This window comes from Oreochromis aureus, linkage group 12 (genome assembly GCF_013358895.1).
Source record: "Oreochromis aureus strain Israel breed Guangdong linkage group 12, ZZ_aureus, whole genome shotgun sequence".
NCBI classification, from domain to species: domain Eukaryota; kingdom Metazoa; phylum Chordata; class Actinopteri; order Cichliformes; family Cichlidae; genus Oreochromis; species Oreochromis aureus.
The window spans coordinates 6,327,397-6,344,284 of NC_052953.1; the positions used below are offsets into that span (position 1 = coordinate 6,327,397).

At 41.5% G+C, this 16,888-nt stretch overlaps 1 protein-coding gene across 4 annotated transcripts; it reads left to right on the plus strand.

Annotated features, from left to right (window-relative positions):
* Positions 1 to 7,579: 7,579 nt before the first annotated feature.
* mymk (myomaker, myoblast fusion factor) lies at positions 7,580 to 15,478 on the plus strand. 4 transcript variants are annotated; one of them, XM_031731343.2, is made up of 7 exons: positions 7,580 to 7,657; positions 10,559 to 10,698; positions 10,818 to 10,932; positions 12,112 to 12,260; positions 12,572 to 12,688; positions 12,849 to 12,989; positions 14,459 to 15,478. In XM_031731343.2, exons 2-7 carry the CDS (start codon positions 10,564 to 10,566, stop codon positions 14,666 to 14,668), a joined length of 867 nt encoding a protein of 288 aa, XP_031587203.1. In that variant the 5' UTR covers positions 7,580 to 7,657; positions 10,559 to 10,563; the 3' UTR covers positions 14,669 to 15,478. The 4 variants fall into 4 exon arrangements, with proteins under 4 accessions (XP_031587203.1, XP_031587204.1, XP_039476487.1 ...); XM_031731344.2 differs by lacking the exon at positions 7,580 to 7,657 and adding an exon at positions 7,684 to 7,796; XM_039620553.1 differs by lacking the exon at positions 7,580 to 7,657 and adding an exon at positions 9,018 to 9,154.
* Positions 15,479 to 16,888: the final 1,410 nt, after the last annotated feature.

Below are 16,888 nucleotides of genomic sequence, written 5' to 3' on the forward strand. Positions count from 1 at the left end.
ACCTCGAGTTCTTTGTTGGGTTCTTCAATTTGTTCCTGAGTAGATTTTGCAGCTTTTTGGGGAAAGCTGTTGCAATAAGAGGCTGATACAATCAAAGAGTGTAGCTGTCATTTGTAGGTTTGCTTGGAAATTGAAGTCGAAAAGGAGACTTGAGAAAACAAAAAAAACCTCAAAGAATGCTGCATAAATACAATAAAATATAACAAAAATCTGCATGAAATGTCTTTGGTTTTAGTGTTTGTCAATTTATTGAAATTTGTAAGCACCCACAGACTGAAACGGCAATAATGCAAATGTTTATTGATCATGGGACGTCTACATGACAGCGACTGTGTGTTTGCATATTTTTAATCGTACTATTGTACTGTTGTGATCTAATAATCCAAACTGAACAGTGAACTGAAACAAACAAAAGCACTCCAACGGAAATGAACCTGAATTGAAAATAAAAAATTTCAAACAAAATACAAATAAAATCTAATTAAAGATTTGGAGCTATAAGAGCGATGGCTTGCAACAAGGTGACATCCACAGGACTGTCAGGACCTCACAGAGCATTACATAGTAACAAGGTGATCAATGATGTGGCCGATCAATAAATATCCATTGTGTTGAACAAAGTGGACATGGAGCTGTTTTGTGTTCAGTGTGAGGGATATGCTGCGCTTTCTTTTTCAGGTGAACTAGTCCTTTAAGTGATCTGAAACACTCTGAGGAAGCCAAAAACAGACGGGAGGACAGCGATTCAGACAGAGGAATGAGAGACGCTGTGGGAAGAGTGAATGATGAGAGGAGGACAAGCAGACATCTGAGGACCACCGTGTCTGCCCACCATGTTGTCTTCCCCTCTTTTCCCCCATCTGTCTGCCTCACTCCCTCCTGTTTCGTTACAATTTCTGCTATTCTCACGTATGTTTTTCTCTATCGTCTTCTGCTGTTATTTCTCACCCCTCCCTCTCCTCCTCTCCGTATGTGTCTCTCTCCTCTTTCAGTTTATTCGCTTCTCTGTTTCTACAGCTGTCTTTGCAGCGCTGCACTTGTTCTCTCTCCACTGTCTTGTCTCTTTTCCCACCTTGATCTCTCATTTAATTCTGTCCATGTGTACCTTATGTCCTTTTTTTTAATCCAAAAATAATGTGTTAGTTACTTAATAATGAACTTGGTAATAACTTTTAACATATTATTTGAATAAGGATACAGATGTCCATTTCTATTAATGGTCACTTCTGTGTTGTATTGGCACATTGTGAAACCTAATGTGAGTCATTCAGGTGGGTGACTGTGTGGCCCCTTGGAAAACATTATGTAAGGTGCATGTTGGGTTATTTGGTGATTTAAGTTGGCCATCAGTTGGAGGTAGGTAAAGTGTTTTAAGTGCATAGTATTAAACACTTTATGAATGTATGGTATGCAATGTATCCTATGTAAATGGTGCCCCATTTAAAGTATCACACAACATTCTGTACTGTTCTTTTAACAAAGAAGTGCAATCTGGCCACCTGTGCAACAAGCCCAGCTGTGAAAATTCCTTGGTCCTAAATATTCCAAATTCAACTTTTAATTCAATTCAATTCAATTTTATTTATATAGCGCCAAATCACAACAGCAGTCGCCTCAAGGCGCTTTATATTGTACAGTAGATACAGAGAAAAACCCAACAATCATATGACCCCCTATGAGCAAGCACTTTGGCGACAGTGGGAAGGAAAAACTCCCTTTTAACAGGAAGAAACCTCCGGCAGAACCAGGCTGAGGGAGGGGCGGGGCCATCTGCTGCGACCGGTTGGGGTGAGAGAAGGAAAACAGGATGAAAGACATGCTGTGAGATGGTGTTAGTGGTGTTATGACAAAGTGGAAGCGATTAATAATAACACCAACTAAGCCACAAAGTGGTAGGTGTTGCAAAATCACAGAGCAATCACTCTGTGGTTTTACATTGTCCCTACTCTGACCTCACAATTTTCTGCAGACTCAATAGCTGCAGGCCTCCTGACTTCATTTGGCCTTCAGATTAGCTCAAGAACACTGCATACAGAGCTTCATGTAATAGGTTTCCATGGCTGAGAAGCTGCATCTGAGCCTTACATCACCAAGCACAATGCAAAGTGTCAGATGCAGTGGTGTAAAGCACGACATAAATGGACTCTAGAACAGTGAAGATGTGTTCTCTGCAGTGGCAGATCACACTTCTCAGTCTGGTAATCCGAATGATGTGTATGGATTTGGTGGCCCCTCTTCTATGGAACCAGCTTCCAGTTTGGATTCGGGAGACAGACACTATCTCTACTTTAGGACTGGATCAGGTGACCCTGAATCTTCCCTTAGTTATGCTCCAATAGGCGTAGGCTATTCCCATGATGCACTGACTATTTCTTCCTCCATCACGTTTCTCACTTTAATAGATCTCTGTGCATTGAATCAGCAGCACAGTGGCACGGTGGTTAGCACTGTTGCAGCACAGCAAAAAGGTCCTGAGTTCAACTCCACCATCAGCCCGGTTCTTTCTTTGTGAAGTGGGCATGTGTTCTACTTGGGTACTCTGGCTTCCTCCCACAGTCCAAAGACATGCAGTTAGTGGGGATAGGTTAATTGACCAGTCTAAATTGCCCATAGGTGTGAGTGAGAATGGTTGTTTGTCTCTGTGTGTTAGCCATGCAACAGACTGGCGGCCTGTCCAAGGTGTACTGTGCCTCTTGCCCTATGACAGCTGGGATAGGCTCCAGTGCCCCCCGTGACCCTGAAAAGGATAAGTGAATGGAAGGATGCATTGAATTGTGCCTGTTATTAATCTCTGGCTCTCTTCCACAGCATGTCTTTTATCCTGTCTTCTTCCCCTCACCCCAACCGGTCCCGATAGATGGCCCCGCCCCTCCCTGAGCCTGGTTCTGCCGTAAGTTTCTTCCTGTTTAAAGGGAGTTTTTCCTTCCCAATGTCGCCAAAGTGCTTGCTCATAGGGGTCATATGTTTGTTTGGGTTTTCTCTGTATGTATTATTGTAGGGTTTGCCTTCCAATATAAAGCACCTTGAGGCGACTGTTGTTGTGATTTGGCGCTATATAAATAAAACTGAATTGAATTGAACTGAACTGGTTTCCAGGAGAACGGTACATAGCTGACGACATGTTGCCAAGTGTAAATTTTGGTGGAGGATCATGGTGTGGGGTTGTTTTTCAGGAGTTGGGCACAGCCCTTCAGCTCCACTGAAAGGAACTGTTAATGCTTCAGAATATCAAGACATTTTGGACAATGTCATGCTCCCAACTTTGTGGGAACAGTTTAAGGTATAGCCCCTTCCTGTTCCAACAGGGCTGCACACCAGTGCACAAAGCAAGGTCCATAAAGACACTTTTGGGATGAATTAGAGCGGTGACTGGGAGGCAACTGACCTCACAAATACGCTTCTGAAAGAATGATCAATGTGCACTGAGAGCTCTTATGCTAATTATAGATGCAAAACAATATATTTTTAAGTTTTCAGCAGATATGCCTCACATTTATCCACTGGCTATCGTTCTCCAATTCATTTACTTACTTAAAACTCAAAGGATGTGTGAGACTTTGTTTTTAACTTGCAACCCTCATTAGAGTAAAATGTTTTATGGTTTTAACCAGACCTCTGCTAGCTCCATTTCCTCGTGGTTGCATCTTGTGCTTCAGTGCAGCTGCCATATTGTTACAGAACAACCACGCCTCCTACTATTTACGACAGCAGGAGTTCTGTCCAGACTTGAAATGATCGAGTGGTTTGGTTTGGTGTATATTTCTGATATGGTTTTCTGATTCCTCGTGAATTACCCTTCTTCTTGGTCCCTCCTTTTGACACCCCATTTAAAATATCCTCCAAACACCCTTGCTAGAGGCTGTTGTGTGAATTCTTTTGGGCAGTTTCCTGCATGGAAAAGCCTTAATTCCAAAAATATTCTGTACAGTTTCCGCAAACTCAACAAGCCAAATTTATTGCTTCTTTAATCGGCATAACACTTTAGCTGAACTAAAGGGATTAAAGTCTTCAATCCTTGTGAATTCTTGTTCATTTTTAGTTAGTTTAATCCACATCTTCTGCAGTGTTTCATTCAAGTGCAGGTGAGAAATGTGCCTTTTATTATATTCTCCATCATTTTGTGCTTTCTCTAACTTTCCACTGATCCTCCTCCATCCATTTTTCTCCTTCCTCTAAGCCTGCTGCCGGTGTGTCTGCTGGCTCCCCGCTCCAACGCTAGATTTACAAGCTGATAGAGGGAGTTTATGGAGGCTGCCAAACCAGAGGAATATGCCCCATCAACCACTAGCAACACCAATTAAAGCTACCCTCCCTCCGCATGACAACAAAATAAAAGCTATTATGAAAATGTGTTGTGCGAGGGCATACAACACTCCCATGGGTGTGATTTGTGTGTGTGTGTGTGTGTGTGTGTGTGTGTGTGTGAGAGTGTGACCATTTGCAGCATGCCAAACAAAGTCTGGAGTCATTAGGGTTGGCGCATGCAGACAAAAAAAGCAATTAAAGCAGTTATAAACACAACCACAGAGAGAAGAGGAGAAATTAGGAGGAAAAAAAGTTGCCAGTTTCAGCCTCAGCCTTAAATGTGTGAAACAAAACCCACTTGTACTTTCAGGAAGAAGGAAATGCAAAAGTAGATGAGCATTTGAGAAGGTGACAACTAAATATCTGAAAAACTAAAAGTAAGAGTGAAAATACTTTAGTCGGGGTGAACGTTCGCTCTCAAGGTAAAATGACACGAGCAGCGTGTTGAAGAAATCTCTCGAAGTTGCTTTGCATTTGTCCTCGGTGACTGGGCTCACTAAAACTCAAGCACCTCCAGTTATTTGGAAAAGAAGGCCCAGGGGTCAGAGGTCGCAGCTATTCCTTACTGAATCAAAAAGAAGCCTGTTGTTTTTTCAGATGCGTTCAGGAAGTCTGGCCTGCATTCCCACACTAACCCGCCGTGTTTAGACTGAGGGGTGCTGAAGTGAAAGTCACCACAGGCCACAAACTCTCCTCAACAAGAAGAACTAATGGTCCTCACACTGTACTGCCAAAAACTGTGCATTCATGGGCATGTAAGTAAGTAAGACGTCTCAAACCTGCATTAGAAGGGCTTTTTCAGCTCTTCCTAATTCCTACTGACATTACATGGAGGACAGAAAGCGCCACAATTAAAAATAAATGCAAATCTGACTCAGTAGCAATTCGACTAAACCACCTCAGTTTGTTTTTTGGCATTCTCCTGACTTAGATATTCAATCAGCTATTTGTGACGTGAGTCTGGTTAATGAATAAATTGGGATGTAAGCTATAGAGGGGAGTTCATGAAATGCAAATACATGCTGATGATGATGATGATCTATTTCAGTGCTTTACAAGTGCAGCACACTTTTGCCTCCTGGGAGAAATGATTACATCATTTAAATGACACATTCACATATCTGCAGTGATCAGCTCTCGGCCGTCAGCTCTCCATATGAAGTGGCCTCTTTGACCTTTTGACTGCTGTCTTGAGGGTGAGAGAGGGCTCAGTTCAGGGTCAGCTAAGGCCATCTGACTCTTTCTGCCACTGGCAGTGGTCATGATGAAGACTTGCTTTGCTGCCTCAGTTTAATCCAGTGCAGCGTTTTCAAGTTTTCAGCAAAGTGAGTTGAAGACACACATTTCTCTCCCTGAAAATGAACCTGTGCTGGGTCCTGCAGTGGGAAGCCAAAGGTTACAAAGACTGACCCACATCTATTTGCACCTAATTAAATAGGTACTCATTACTTCAACACTTATATGTTAGAGTGGCCACAAAGATTGCAGACACTTTTCGAAAACAGCGTGAAGTTCCCGGCAGAGGGCGTGGTGAGGCGACTCGGGTTACTGAAGCACTCCGAGAATCTGAGGCGTGTGGTGAAAGCCCTCGGCAATACTGCACCCTTTGTGCCGTTCAGCAGGTGTAGCAGCTGACAGGAGAGCACCAACTGCTGCCTTGCTGCTAAAGGGGAAACGTTCAGGCTGAAATTCTTTCTGGGAACAACAGTGCAGAGAGAAGTCAAATATGGCTTCGCTTTGAGGAGGCAAACAGAAATCTGCCTTATTTGGCGCTCAAGTTTATACACAGAGCTTTGACTCAGCTGAAACTCTCAAATTACACCTAAGATTCATTAATCTGATTAGATTGTGTGCCGTAAAAACGACATGGCTGTGATCGATTACTGCGATCGTTCTGGGGATCTAGTTGTTCCCAGCTCAGATCGCAGTCTCCTCAGGTCACTTTCAAATGAATTGTCTTTTATTTTTTATATATTTGGGAAGATGAGCTCTCAGGCATGTTTTCTACTGTGCATTTCAAGTCTTCTTTCAAAAACCATGAAAGTTTTTCTTTGTTTTCTTTGCTTTCATTGTTGTATCTCTAATACTTTAATCTAGATTAAAGTATTAGAGTATTAGTATTAGTCTTGGAGCATATACTCGAAAAAAAGTATTGTATTACACATTACTTCTTAAAAGTAGTGGAGTATGTTACTGAATTACTCACAGAAAGCACTACTTGTTACGTTACTTTTGGAATACATTACCTGGAATGCATAATCACTCACACACTGACACAAATCCCTATCCTAATGATGCCACATGTGATCTTTCTTTTAGTGTTTTGTATGAACACAAAGACAACAACACAAAGCAACAGAAAACCAGCCAAAGTGATCGCCACAGTGATTCTACTTAAGAAGCATTTACAGGTAGAAGGTGGCTACAGTGGCACAAGCCTGACAGCTCATCGCTGGCTTTGTTACCTGTTGAAGATCAGCCTGATAGGCTGAGATGAGCATGCACTCTGCTTTAATATCCCTCTGAGCTCTTTGCTGGCTTTTTGTTGACATGCAAAGACGCAGTGTTGTGATGCAGTTGTTTCTGTCCTGGACGTAGTTTGCGCTTTACCATTGTGCTCCTGTTCTTTCATGTAATAAAAAATGGTTGAGTTCTCTGCTGTTGTCCTGCTCCCTGCAAAAAAACAAGAGCAGCACAAGTCTGAAGGATAATTTTGTCTGTCAGGCAAACACATAGCTGAAGAACCTTCATAATGTAATGTGATTACAGTAACGGCTTATTTTGGAACGAATTACACTTAACCATCAAGCCAAAGTCTGTCAATAAGCAGAGCTCGACACTCAGGCCACGTCCACACTAATATGTTTTAGTTTGAAAATGTATCTTTTTCTCTCCGTTTTGGCCTCCCGTCGTTTTCGGTCAAGGAAAACGCAGCGTTTTGAAAACGCTCTCCAAAGCAGATAAATTTGAAAACGCCGTTTTTGTCTCGCAGTGTGGACAACGAACTCGGAGCCTTTTCGAAAACGATGACACATTTTAGTCATGTGATGCAGTCATGTGACCAATTAAACCAAGATAGCGGAGGGCATTATACAGCAGCTGTTTTGTTTACTCTCAATTTCGACAGCCCTATTAAAGATTAATATCAGTCTGTACATGCTCCAGATAGCTTTCCTTCAAATTCCTTAATTCTCACAGCAACAACTCCACCTCATTGTTAGTCCATTTAAAAAATTCGGTGCTTTTCCTCGACATTTTGTCGCAAGGTTTCAAAGAGCCGGAAAGTAAATAAGCAGCAAACAGAAAGGCAGGCTGAATCGTCTTGCGTTTCACGCATGCGCAGTACTGGAAGGTAAGCGTTTTCGGCCAATTCAATGTGGACGCACAACTCTGTGAAAACGACTGAAAACGATAGTGTGGACGCGGAGCGTTTTCAAATTTATCCGGGCTAGTGTGGACGTAGCCTCAAATGCCTTCTTGAAGGTTTCCAGGTAGTTACTCAGGCTGCTACTTTAGCCTTTATCAAAATTAATTTTATTTCAGCGGTAGTAGGAGATGAAAACTGCATGCATAGAGTCACTGGTGAATGGAAAAAAAGCAAAATGCTTAAAAATGTTTCAGATTTTTGTCCTAAAAAGGGCTTAAAAACTTGTTTTCACACTCCTGGAAATTACTTTACAGTCCTTAAAGTATGCACAGTCTGCGGTCTATTTCCAGTAGGTTTCTTAGTCGCATATGACTCCCACAGTCTACAGACATGCTTGTTAGATTAGTCAGGGATCCTAAATTGACTAAAGGTTGAGTGAGAATGTGATTGTTGTCTAGCCCTCTGTGTTAATCCTGAGGTGAACTAGCAACCTGTCCAGAGTGTATCCTCCCTCTAACCCAGTAATCTATCCAGCTCAACCCCCCCCCCCGGTGACCCTTAACTGGGTGAGCGGTGAAGAAAATGTATGGCTAGAAAAAGAGCAGATTTTCTTTGTATTTGCTTGGCTTTCTAATGATGCAGACTAACCCTGCTGAGTTTACTGCTATCGCAAGTTTTGAAACATTTGAATGAAAGACAGAGATCTGGAGCTAGAACTACCTGTTTTGTATTATGAATGAATACAAGTGTCATTTTATATCATTTTATTAGGTCAGACAAAAAAAAAAAGATCGGCTGGCAGGAGAACAGCGGCACAGTCAGTTGAGAGAAAAACTAAATCTGAGTTTTATGTTTTGGTATTTGAGTCATGTTGAGATAATGACAATTCTCCAGAAAAACAGACGATTCTCCAGAGCAGCAGAAGTATTTACCACCATACCCAGAGCCGGGTGAATGTCTTTACTTTAATGGGAGAAACTCAGCAGGGTCGGCTCAATGCCACATCGCACAGCCGCAGCACGCTGAAACATATGACAGCTGTTTCGCAACAGATTTCATGTGTTGGTTTAGAGTGAGACTCCAGACTTGGTTAAAATTTAATTCAGAAAAATGGTTGGTTTGTTTAAACCTCACTGAGCAACATATTCTTTGTAGTTTTTAATATGTTAGTGAGGTTAACTGCCAACTATTGCTATCGGATTCGATATTTCACTGGAGAAATACGGCCATCTGAAGAGTAATTCACAAGGAAAGCAACCGCAGAGAAGAGCTGACCATAAAGTCTACTCCCTCACAGTAAGGGACAAGTAAAAAATACAAACTGTCTGCAAACATGCTGTTTGAACAGACCTGGACTCACCAAATGTACATATTTTCCAATCATCCCGGCTGATAGAAAGTACCAGACTGACCTCAAAGCACTTCTGAGAAAGTGCTTCTTGAGAGCAAAGCTAGATTGAAGATGGAAGTTAATCAGTTCTGGTAAGAAAGTCTCCTTCCAACTTGTCCTCTGTGGTACGGTTGTGTATGAATGCATTACTAGAGCTGGTAGCAATTTTGGAGCCATATTTAATGAATTCCAACTAAAAAACTGCAAAGATGTATGAGATTAAAGCAAATGGAAAACATAGTTCACCCAGGATGCTGTTAACTGCACAAAAACTTATTTATGTAGTATTTTATTATTAAAGCTTTATTAAAAAAAAAAAAAAAAAAAAAGACCCTAGCAAAAATGCTTTTGTGCCTAACTGCGACTCCTTCCAACAATGAAGGTTCAGGGGAGAGACATAGTCATACGTTGATTCAATACCTGTTCTGATACCAGCCAAACTCACTGGATCAAATATCAAAGAAAAAATACAGAATGATCTTATCTGGTCTTTGAATGACATCACATAAAGATAGATGCAGCATGAGTAGCACAGTCCAGAATAATGCATTTAGCAAGATTGTTTCCAAGGCTTTTTAAAACGGTGTGACACAACTAAGTTTATTTATATAGAGCCTTTCAAAATAAAATCACAGGGTTCTTCACATAAAATAAAAACGGCAAAATAAGGAATAGACACTAAGTTAAAATAAAATGAAATGAAGTTTTACACATTCTTTGATTTAAATTTGCAAAGCTAAGAAGTTAGGGATGGAGAGTGGCACGAGGTGAGTCAGATTTCTAAAACTTGCATCATATTTAATCAAAAATGATCTGCAGTTAGCAAAAGAAGATGTTTACATGGATTTTTATTTACCAGGAAAGGGGGATTTAGACGCCATTGTTTCCACCCATAGTTGTGTGAAGGACTTGTGAGGGGAGGTGGTCACATTGTGCGAGAGTTGTGTTGGGATGATATCATTAGATAAAGTTGCACAAATGTGGATTCGACCCAGATCTTTCAAACAAGTTAACCACAATAAAGATTTTGGGATTGATCTTTCCACTGGACGTCTGCTCATTCCAGCCTAAACTTCAAGTTGACTCACAACCACTTAGTGTCCAGGCCTGGTTTCAAATAGTCCATAGATGTGCTACATTATATTATGATGGCTCTCACCCTGCCCACAGCCCTTCCCATGTTGCACTGGTATGCAAACAGCTGACCAGCGATGACACTGCACATACAGGCCTCAGTGGACCTGCCATCCATGAGGACATTTAAACTTTAAAGGGCCAAAGTGGACAGCTGGGTGTGTTCATGCTGCGTGGGAGTGTGTGCTGTATAAGCATCCTTATTCACTCACACACAGAAAGACATAAGACACTCAAGGACTGTACCAGCTGATCTCACACTTTATTGAAATTTGAATAACTTTAATTTTACCTGCCAAAAACTGAAGAACCTTTGAGGCTTAAAGGATAAACTATCATCTAAAAGTCGACCATCCCTTCAGGAGCCATGGGTGCATTTATTGCCAAGATGCTGCTCCCTACAGTCAGCAGCCTGGTGTTCCTGCCTACAGCCAGCGTGGCCGCCAAGAGGGGCTTCCACATGGAGGCCATGGTCTACTTTTTCACCATGTTCTTCACTGCGGTGAGAAACTGTTGCTGTTCTTTAATCTCAATGACCTGACAAGCAGTTGGCTGTGTTGAACTGTGAATGGGATGATGTGAGAGTGGTTAATATCCCTCCTGAATGCTGTTTTCCTGCAGATCTACCATGCATGTGATGGACCAGGTCTCTCCATATTGTGTTTCATGAGATACGACATCCTGGAGTACTTCAGTGTTTACGGCACTGCACTCTCAATGTGGGTCACACTTATAGGTGAGTCCTGCTACACAGAATGTGTTCTGGCTTGACTAGTTAATAGCAGTATTTAACATTTCCACATGCATCTCCATACAGCAAATGTGTTCTTTTGGATTGATCTTTTTCACTACAGTCTGTTTCGGTACCAGATATTTAAAGGACACAAGCAAGCGATGAAAAACAAGCTCAGTTTGCAGCAGTGATAACACATGTTCAGGCTTTGCGCACAAGTGGTCATGAAGGCTTGCACACACAGACATTTGCTTCTTACTCCCACCTGATCCCCCAGAGGCTTTGCAACAAGGGCTTTAAATCACGTTCTGCTGAGAGCCAAATGCTCCGACAGCTGATTTAACTGATGGGGCCCTCCTGTGTCTGTGGGAAGGCTGCCAGAAAAATATCAATCCATTTTCATTTTGTCACCTTCATTTAATCAATAAGGGAAATTGTTAAAATTAGAACCTCTTTTCCAAGATGGTCTTGAACCATGATAGGATGCATTCAGATTGTTTTCAATCTTGAAATTATTTATATAAAACCTTTAATGTTTAATAGTGCAGACAAACTGTGCTGCAACTTTCCATAGTTATTTTAAAATATTGTACTTAATTGCATTTGCTGAGGATTTTTTCTACTAATTTCAGAATTTTTTAAGAGGTCAGCTCCCATAAAATCTTTTTTTCTTAGTTTAAGAAGATCAGGTCTGTTGTTAAATTCAAACTGCCTTTACAATATCTAGTTGTAAACATGTCCCTCACGAGTTTATGGGCCTAATAGCTAATTTCAAGTCTTATTTAATAAAACTTGAGTAAATTGCGGTCTCTATGAGAATAAAAAAGTATGATAAAATGTAGCATGCTTCACAACAGGACTTCGCAAACCAAACTCAGTCTTTTGTAGAGAGTTGGTGGCAAAAACATTGCAGGAAATGTTCAGTTTAGGCTTTTTAATCTTCTTTCCTTATACACTTCAATCTGTATATATTATTCACATCTCACATCAGTGGTTTTATGAAATTTTGTTGTTCCCATCTATGTATTAGTGAAATTTTGGTCCTGAATTGATCAAATTTAGCCCAACAAGAGAATAAACTTCATCTGTAATCCCTACTTGGCAAACGGTGCAGCACCTCTGCAGTGTAATGATTTTATCCATGAGGGAAAGAGTTTGAAATCCTTCATCTGCTTGTCTCAGCTCTGGGTGACTTTGATGAACCCCAGCGCTCCACTATGACTATGTTTGGAGTGTTAACCATCGCTGTGAGGATCTACCAGGACCGCTGGGGCTACGGGATCTACTCCGGGCCAATCGGATCAGCTGTCTTCATCATTACTGTCAAATGGGTTAGTGGCAAAAGAAATGGCAACGTATATTTCAAATATTTTTTCAGTGTTTCTTCTACTCCTCTTCTACTCCTTCTCCTCCTCTACCTCTTTATTCATGATCTCCACCTTGAATAACTTCACCCTTGCTGTTATTCTAATGTGCTCTTGTGTATTTCTTCTTCTTTTTGATTAATGCATCCATTCCTTGTAATCTTTCCTTTCTTTCCTATCCCCTCCACCTTTCTTCTTCGCCTTTTGCACTTTCTCTTTTGTCTTTTGTGTGAAGTCTGATCTGTGAATATGATTGTGATGAACTCCTGCCGTTGCAGCTGCAGAAGATGAAGCAGCTGAGGGCGGTTTATCCAGAGAAGACAGTGTACACGCAGCAGGTCGGTCCAGGCTGCTGCTTCGGTGCTCTCGCTCTAATGCTGCGCTTCTACTTTGAGGTGACTGCCATCAAATCACAAACAGATATTTAATAAAAACATACAGAATACTAGAACATCTACTTAAAGAGACTGAGGTTTTATCTTCTGTCACAACATTTTGTGTTGTTCATCAATATCCGGTTACACACTGAAAGAGTGTGATGTTTTCACTCCACAGGAGTGGGACTACGCCTATGTCCACAGCTTCTACCATCTGTCTCTGGCTGTTTCCTTCGTGCTGCTGCTGCCAAAGAAGAACCGCTATGCAGGGACGGGAGAGAACGCTGCTAGGCTCAGCTGCTTCACTCTCTGCTGCTGTGTACGTTCCATTTATACACACTATCGAAATCCAGCAATAATGAGACTTTCAGTTATTTCATCTAAAAGTAAAATGAGCTTGTTCCAGTCTATCTTATACTGGGGTGCAATACAAAGACCTTTTATGAGATGTGTTTCTCTACAATGGTAGAGAAAGTGGGTGTGGCTCAGGAGGTACAGCAGGTCATCCAGCAATCAGATGGTTGGTGGTTTGATTCCTGGATGCTCCTGTCTGCATGCCAAAGTAGCTTTGTGCAAAATACTGAACCTCAAGTTGCTCCTGATATGTTCACTGGAGGGTGAATGTGTACGACAGAAAGCACCTACACTTAGAAAAAGTGCTTTTATGATTGCCTGTTTGAATGAGTCTCGTAGTATAACGATCTTTGAGTCCTCAAGCAGAGCAGAGAAACTATATAAGAACAGTCCATTTACCATTTACTTTGGCGGTGGCGCCCTGACCAGCGGTTCCAGTAAAAGCCACTGAGGGATAGTGATCCCCATTGTAAAAACCTAAAAAGTCCATATTATGAGGGTGAAAGTCACAGGAACTAGAATTTTTTGGCACGTCTGTTTTGGCTTCACTTTTCAACCACAGAGGTTTCTGGTTGACTTCGACAGACCTGTCTGAATAATGCTATAAACAGAGCATCAGGCCACAGATGCCTAAATACAACTTCAGTGTAAGCGAGCAGCTGAGAGTAGGCTGATTCTTTCAATGACTTTATGTTCATTCCCATAAATAAGGTCTGTGGTTAACATGACATTTTTTTTTTCTATGTTGTTGTACAAAATAGAAATACAGCCATAAATAAGCCACTGCTTTTATATGTTCCCAAGAAGGTGTTAGCTGAGCAGCTAAATGGAGTCCGTTTATCACCCATGATTAGCATTCTACCTCTTGGGATGGTTTTTACGCTTCAAAAAATCATATATCAGAAAGTAGTGACAGAATGGGGAGAATATACTGACGAGCAAAACCTGTAAGTATATACTTTTTTCCCCAATGAGATTATTTTCTGGGATAATCCAAAAGCCTACAGTCATGAGAGCATGAAAAGAGGGGGAAACTGGACTGACTTTGCTTTGCAACATTTGTGACATTTCACCTCTTAAATAGCTGGGACTCAAATATTTCTTTTTAGAACTGAAAAAGTCTTTTAAATGAGAAGCCAAACTTCTTCACAAACCTACAGAAGTCACTTTGCCTTTTATTTTAAGGCTCTCAAAACTACCTCAATGAATAAGAATGTACACAGACAAGTGTATCGGAGTATGGGTTATTGTTTTTTGACAAGGGGACCGACATGCCACTACCTTTAAAATAAATGTCACCCCCAAAGGCCTTTATTGAACACCAACAAGAAAGCTGGATGTGTTTGACAGCCTTGGAGGTGATCATTTCAGCATTTTTTAAGCTCATGTCATTAATTTTGCTCTAATCCTGTTACCTAATTATCCTTACTGCAGACCATGTCCCCCGGTTCTTCTAAAGAGAAGAAAGACAAGAAAGACAAACCGAAAAAGAAGTCATCTCGGACTGTGTGGACGGTCCCCACAGAAAAGCCGTGGGCACGAGGCTGTAGCACCCCCACCCTGCCTCTTTATAACCCCCCTCCATCCACACCTGTCAAAGGGACCAGTATCAGCAAGCTCAAAGAGATGAACGGCTGGAAGTGAACCCAAAAACATACCTACATGTCAGTGTGCGTAACGAAGGACGACTTCATGCAGAAGGACAGGCGTAGATAGAGGTCAACTGGAAAATCACCAAATAACTGACAGCCGAATGCTGATAGACTTGTATATGGCTGGTAAGTTAATCTACTTCAGCAGGAAACCAACAATCATGTGGATGTTCCTTTCTACTCCAAGAAATCATTTTTGGCTGGTAGATTATTTAAGGTCAGCAGCGACTTTAGGAATCCACCAGCAGATAAAGAAAAAAAAAAGTACAGAATTAGGTCTCTGGTGCCCTCAGAGACCCGATAAAAAACCCAGCTGTCTGAAGCTGAGGACAGGCAGCACGCTACTAAAGAACACACGCAGCACGAACAGGGAGACGGTGGCTGAGACAAGCCAGTAAAACTGACTGGAAAATTTATGAGAAGAACAAACAGGCAAATGGTTTATCTCTCCAAAATATATAAATTGTCTTTAGAAATGTTCCTCAGGGGAGACCCTTCGTCTGCTCGCCTCTGTCTGCCCTGTTCCCCTCCTCTTTTCTCTTTCCAGTCTCTCTCAAGGAAAGGAACCACGTGGCCTGTGAGAATTATAAGATTGTAAAGCACCTTTTAGCATTTTATGCATCTTTGAGGTGCCAAATATGTCATGTGGAGCATCAGTGACGCAAAGCAGAGGCCCAGACATCAGTCTGAAGTGTAATGTGTTTCTGGAGGTGCAGATGGACTCTGACTATATTTGAACATGTGTAATATACTGTTATTTATTATAATATGAAAGGTTCAATACTTTGTACGATGTGTTTTTGTTTTATAATGTTTCTAAATGAAAATAAAAAGTCAGTACTCTGTAACTTGTCTTTATGGAGCGGGTGAAACTTTAAGTCTCTTTATCATAATCCAGTGATATGTACTTTACAGAAGCAAATCAAATCATACTTCAAGGACCTCTTCAGTCTAGCAGCACTAATCCAATTCCAATCCCACATATCCCATTCTGCTTTCACTTCAGGAGCCATGCGTCCAAGCACGTCACCTGCCCCAAACACTACCCAAAGACTACAAACGTGCTCAGCGTATCTTAGACAAAACAGAGAATGTACCTACCCTCCACCAGGGAATGTTTTGAGCTGGGGCCAAGCCGCCAGCTCCTGTGCCCAGAGAAAGGTGTTTTTGTCTGGACTCAGAAACCTGGCTGGCTGGGCCACCGGCACCTCCTGGCTGGCTGCACGTCCCGGCCCTGAGCGGAGAGTAACTTGAGCCTTTTATTGCACAAGCGTGAAGCACTTCTCGGCTCCTTTACAACCACTGTCTGTGCCACACTGCTCTGCAGAGAGCCCACACACATTCAAGACTGTATGACTACACTTGTGAAGGCTTTATACTATTCATAATCCCTGATACGGCTAACAAACTTTATACATTAAGTTACCACCTGAATTTTAATCTTTACAAGGCCTAACCTTTACAGAATACAAGTAAATCTGAGCTTTTTACAGACTCTCGGGGTGATGTGGATCACACACACTCACATCGTCTGAACCTCAGTCTGCCAGCTCACAATCATACTAGGCTTCTGCACTGTGGACATCCACAGTGTCAAAACTGTAAGCCTTGATTGACATTAGCGTGACCATGTCCTGTGCCCCACACTCCACGGCAGAGTGGAATTTTAACGTCCATTGAAACGTAATGAAAAAAAACATCTGAACAAATGGAAATTACAACTTTTAGGCCAGAAAGCACAACTTTTCCCAGAATTAAAAATGCTGACGAAAATAAGGATTATTAGTTTTTATTAGATCCAATTAAACACCAGAGTGGATGGCGTGACGCGACTGACAGACTCTGGTATGTGTGGTATGTTCGTGATTTTAGCTGTTGGTACTTTCTGTGGTGAGACAGCAGCCTTTGTGCCACAGGTCCTTTCTCTGCGTCAGCTGTTGCCACAGCTGCTGTTATTGCCACGAGGTCAGCTGCCTCGTAGAGACAACAACAGAGCTGCAGCCACAACATATCTCCACCTGTGATACAATCAGATTTAATCCTTCTGTTGAAGTCTGGTGTGGTTAAGCTAAATGGAAAATTAACCATCAACATGTAACATATAGTGCTGTAAAACAAAACAAAAACAGTATTTGACTAGTGTGTAACTATGACTTCTAACAAACTGATGCATTCTCATAAATTTCTAATTAATTAATTAATTAATTACATA

Coding starts and splice junctions, on each gene's coding strand:
- mymk (XM_031731343.2), top strand. CDS start 10,564: ATGGGTGCATTTATTGCCAAGATGCTGCTCCCTACAGTCAGCAGCCTG. Junction 10,699..10,817: donor TCACCATGTTCTTCACTGCG/GTGAGAAACTGT, acceptor GTTTTCCTGCAG/ATCTACCATGCATGTGATGG. Junction 12,990..14,458: donor GCTTCACTCTCTGCTGCTGT/GTACGTTCCATT, acceptor TCCTTACTGCAG/ACCATGTCCCCCGGTTCTTC.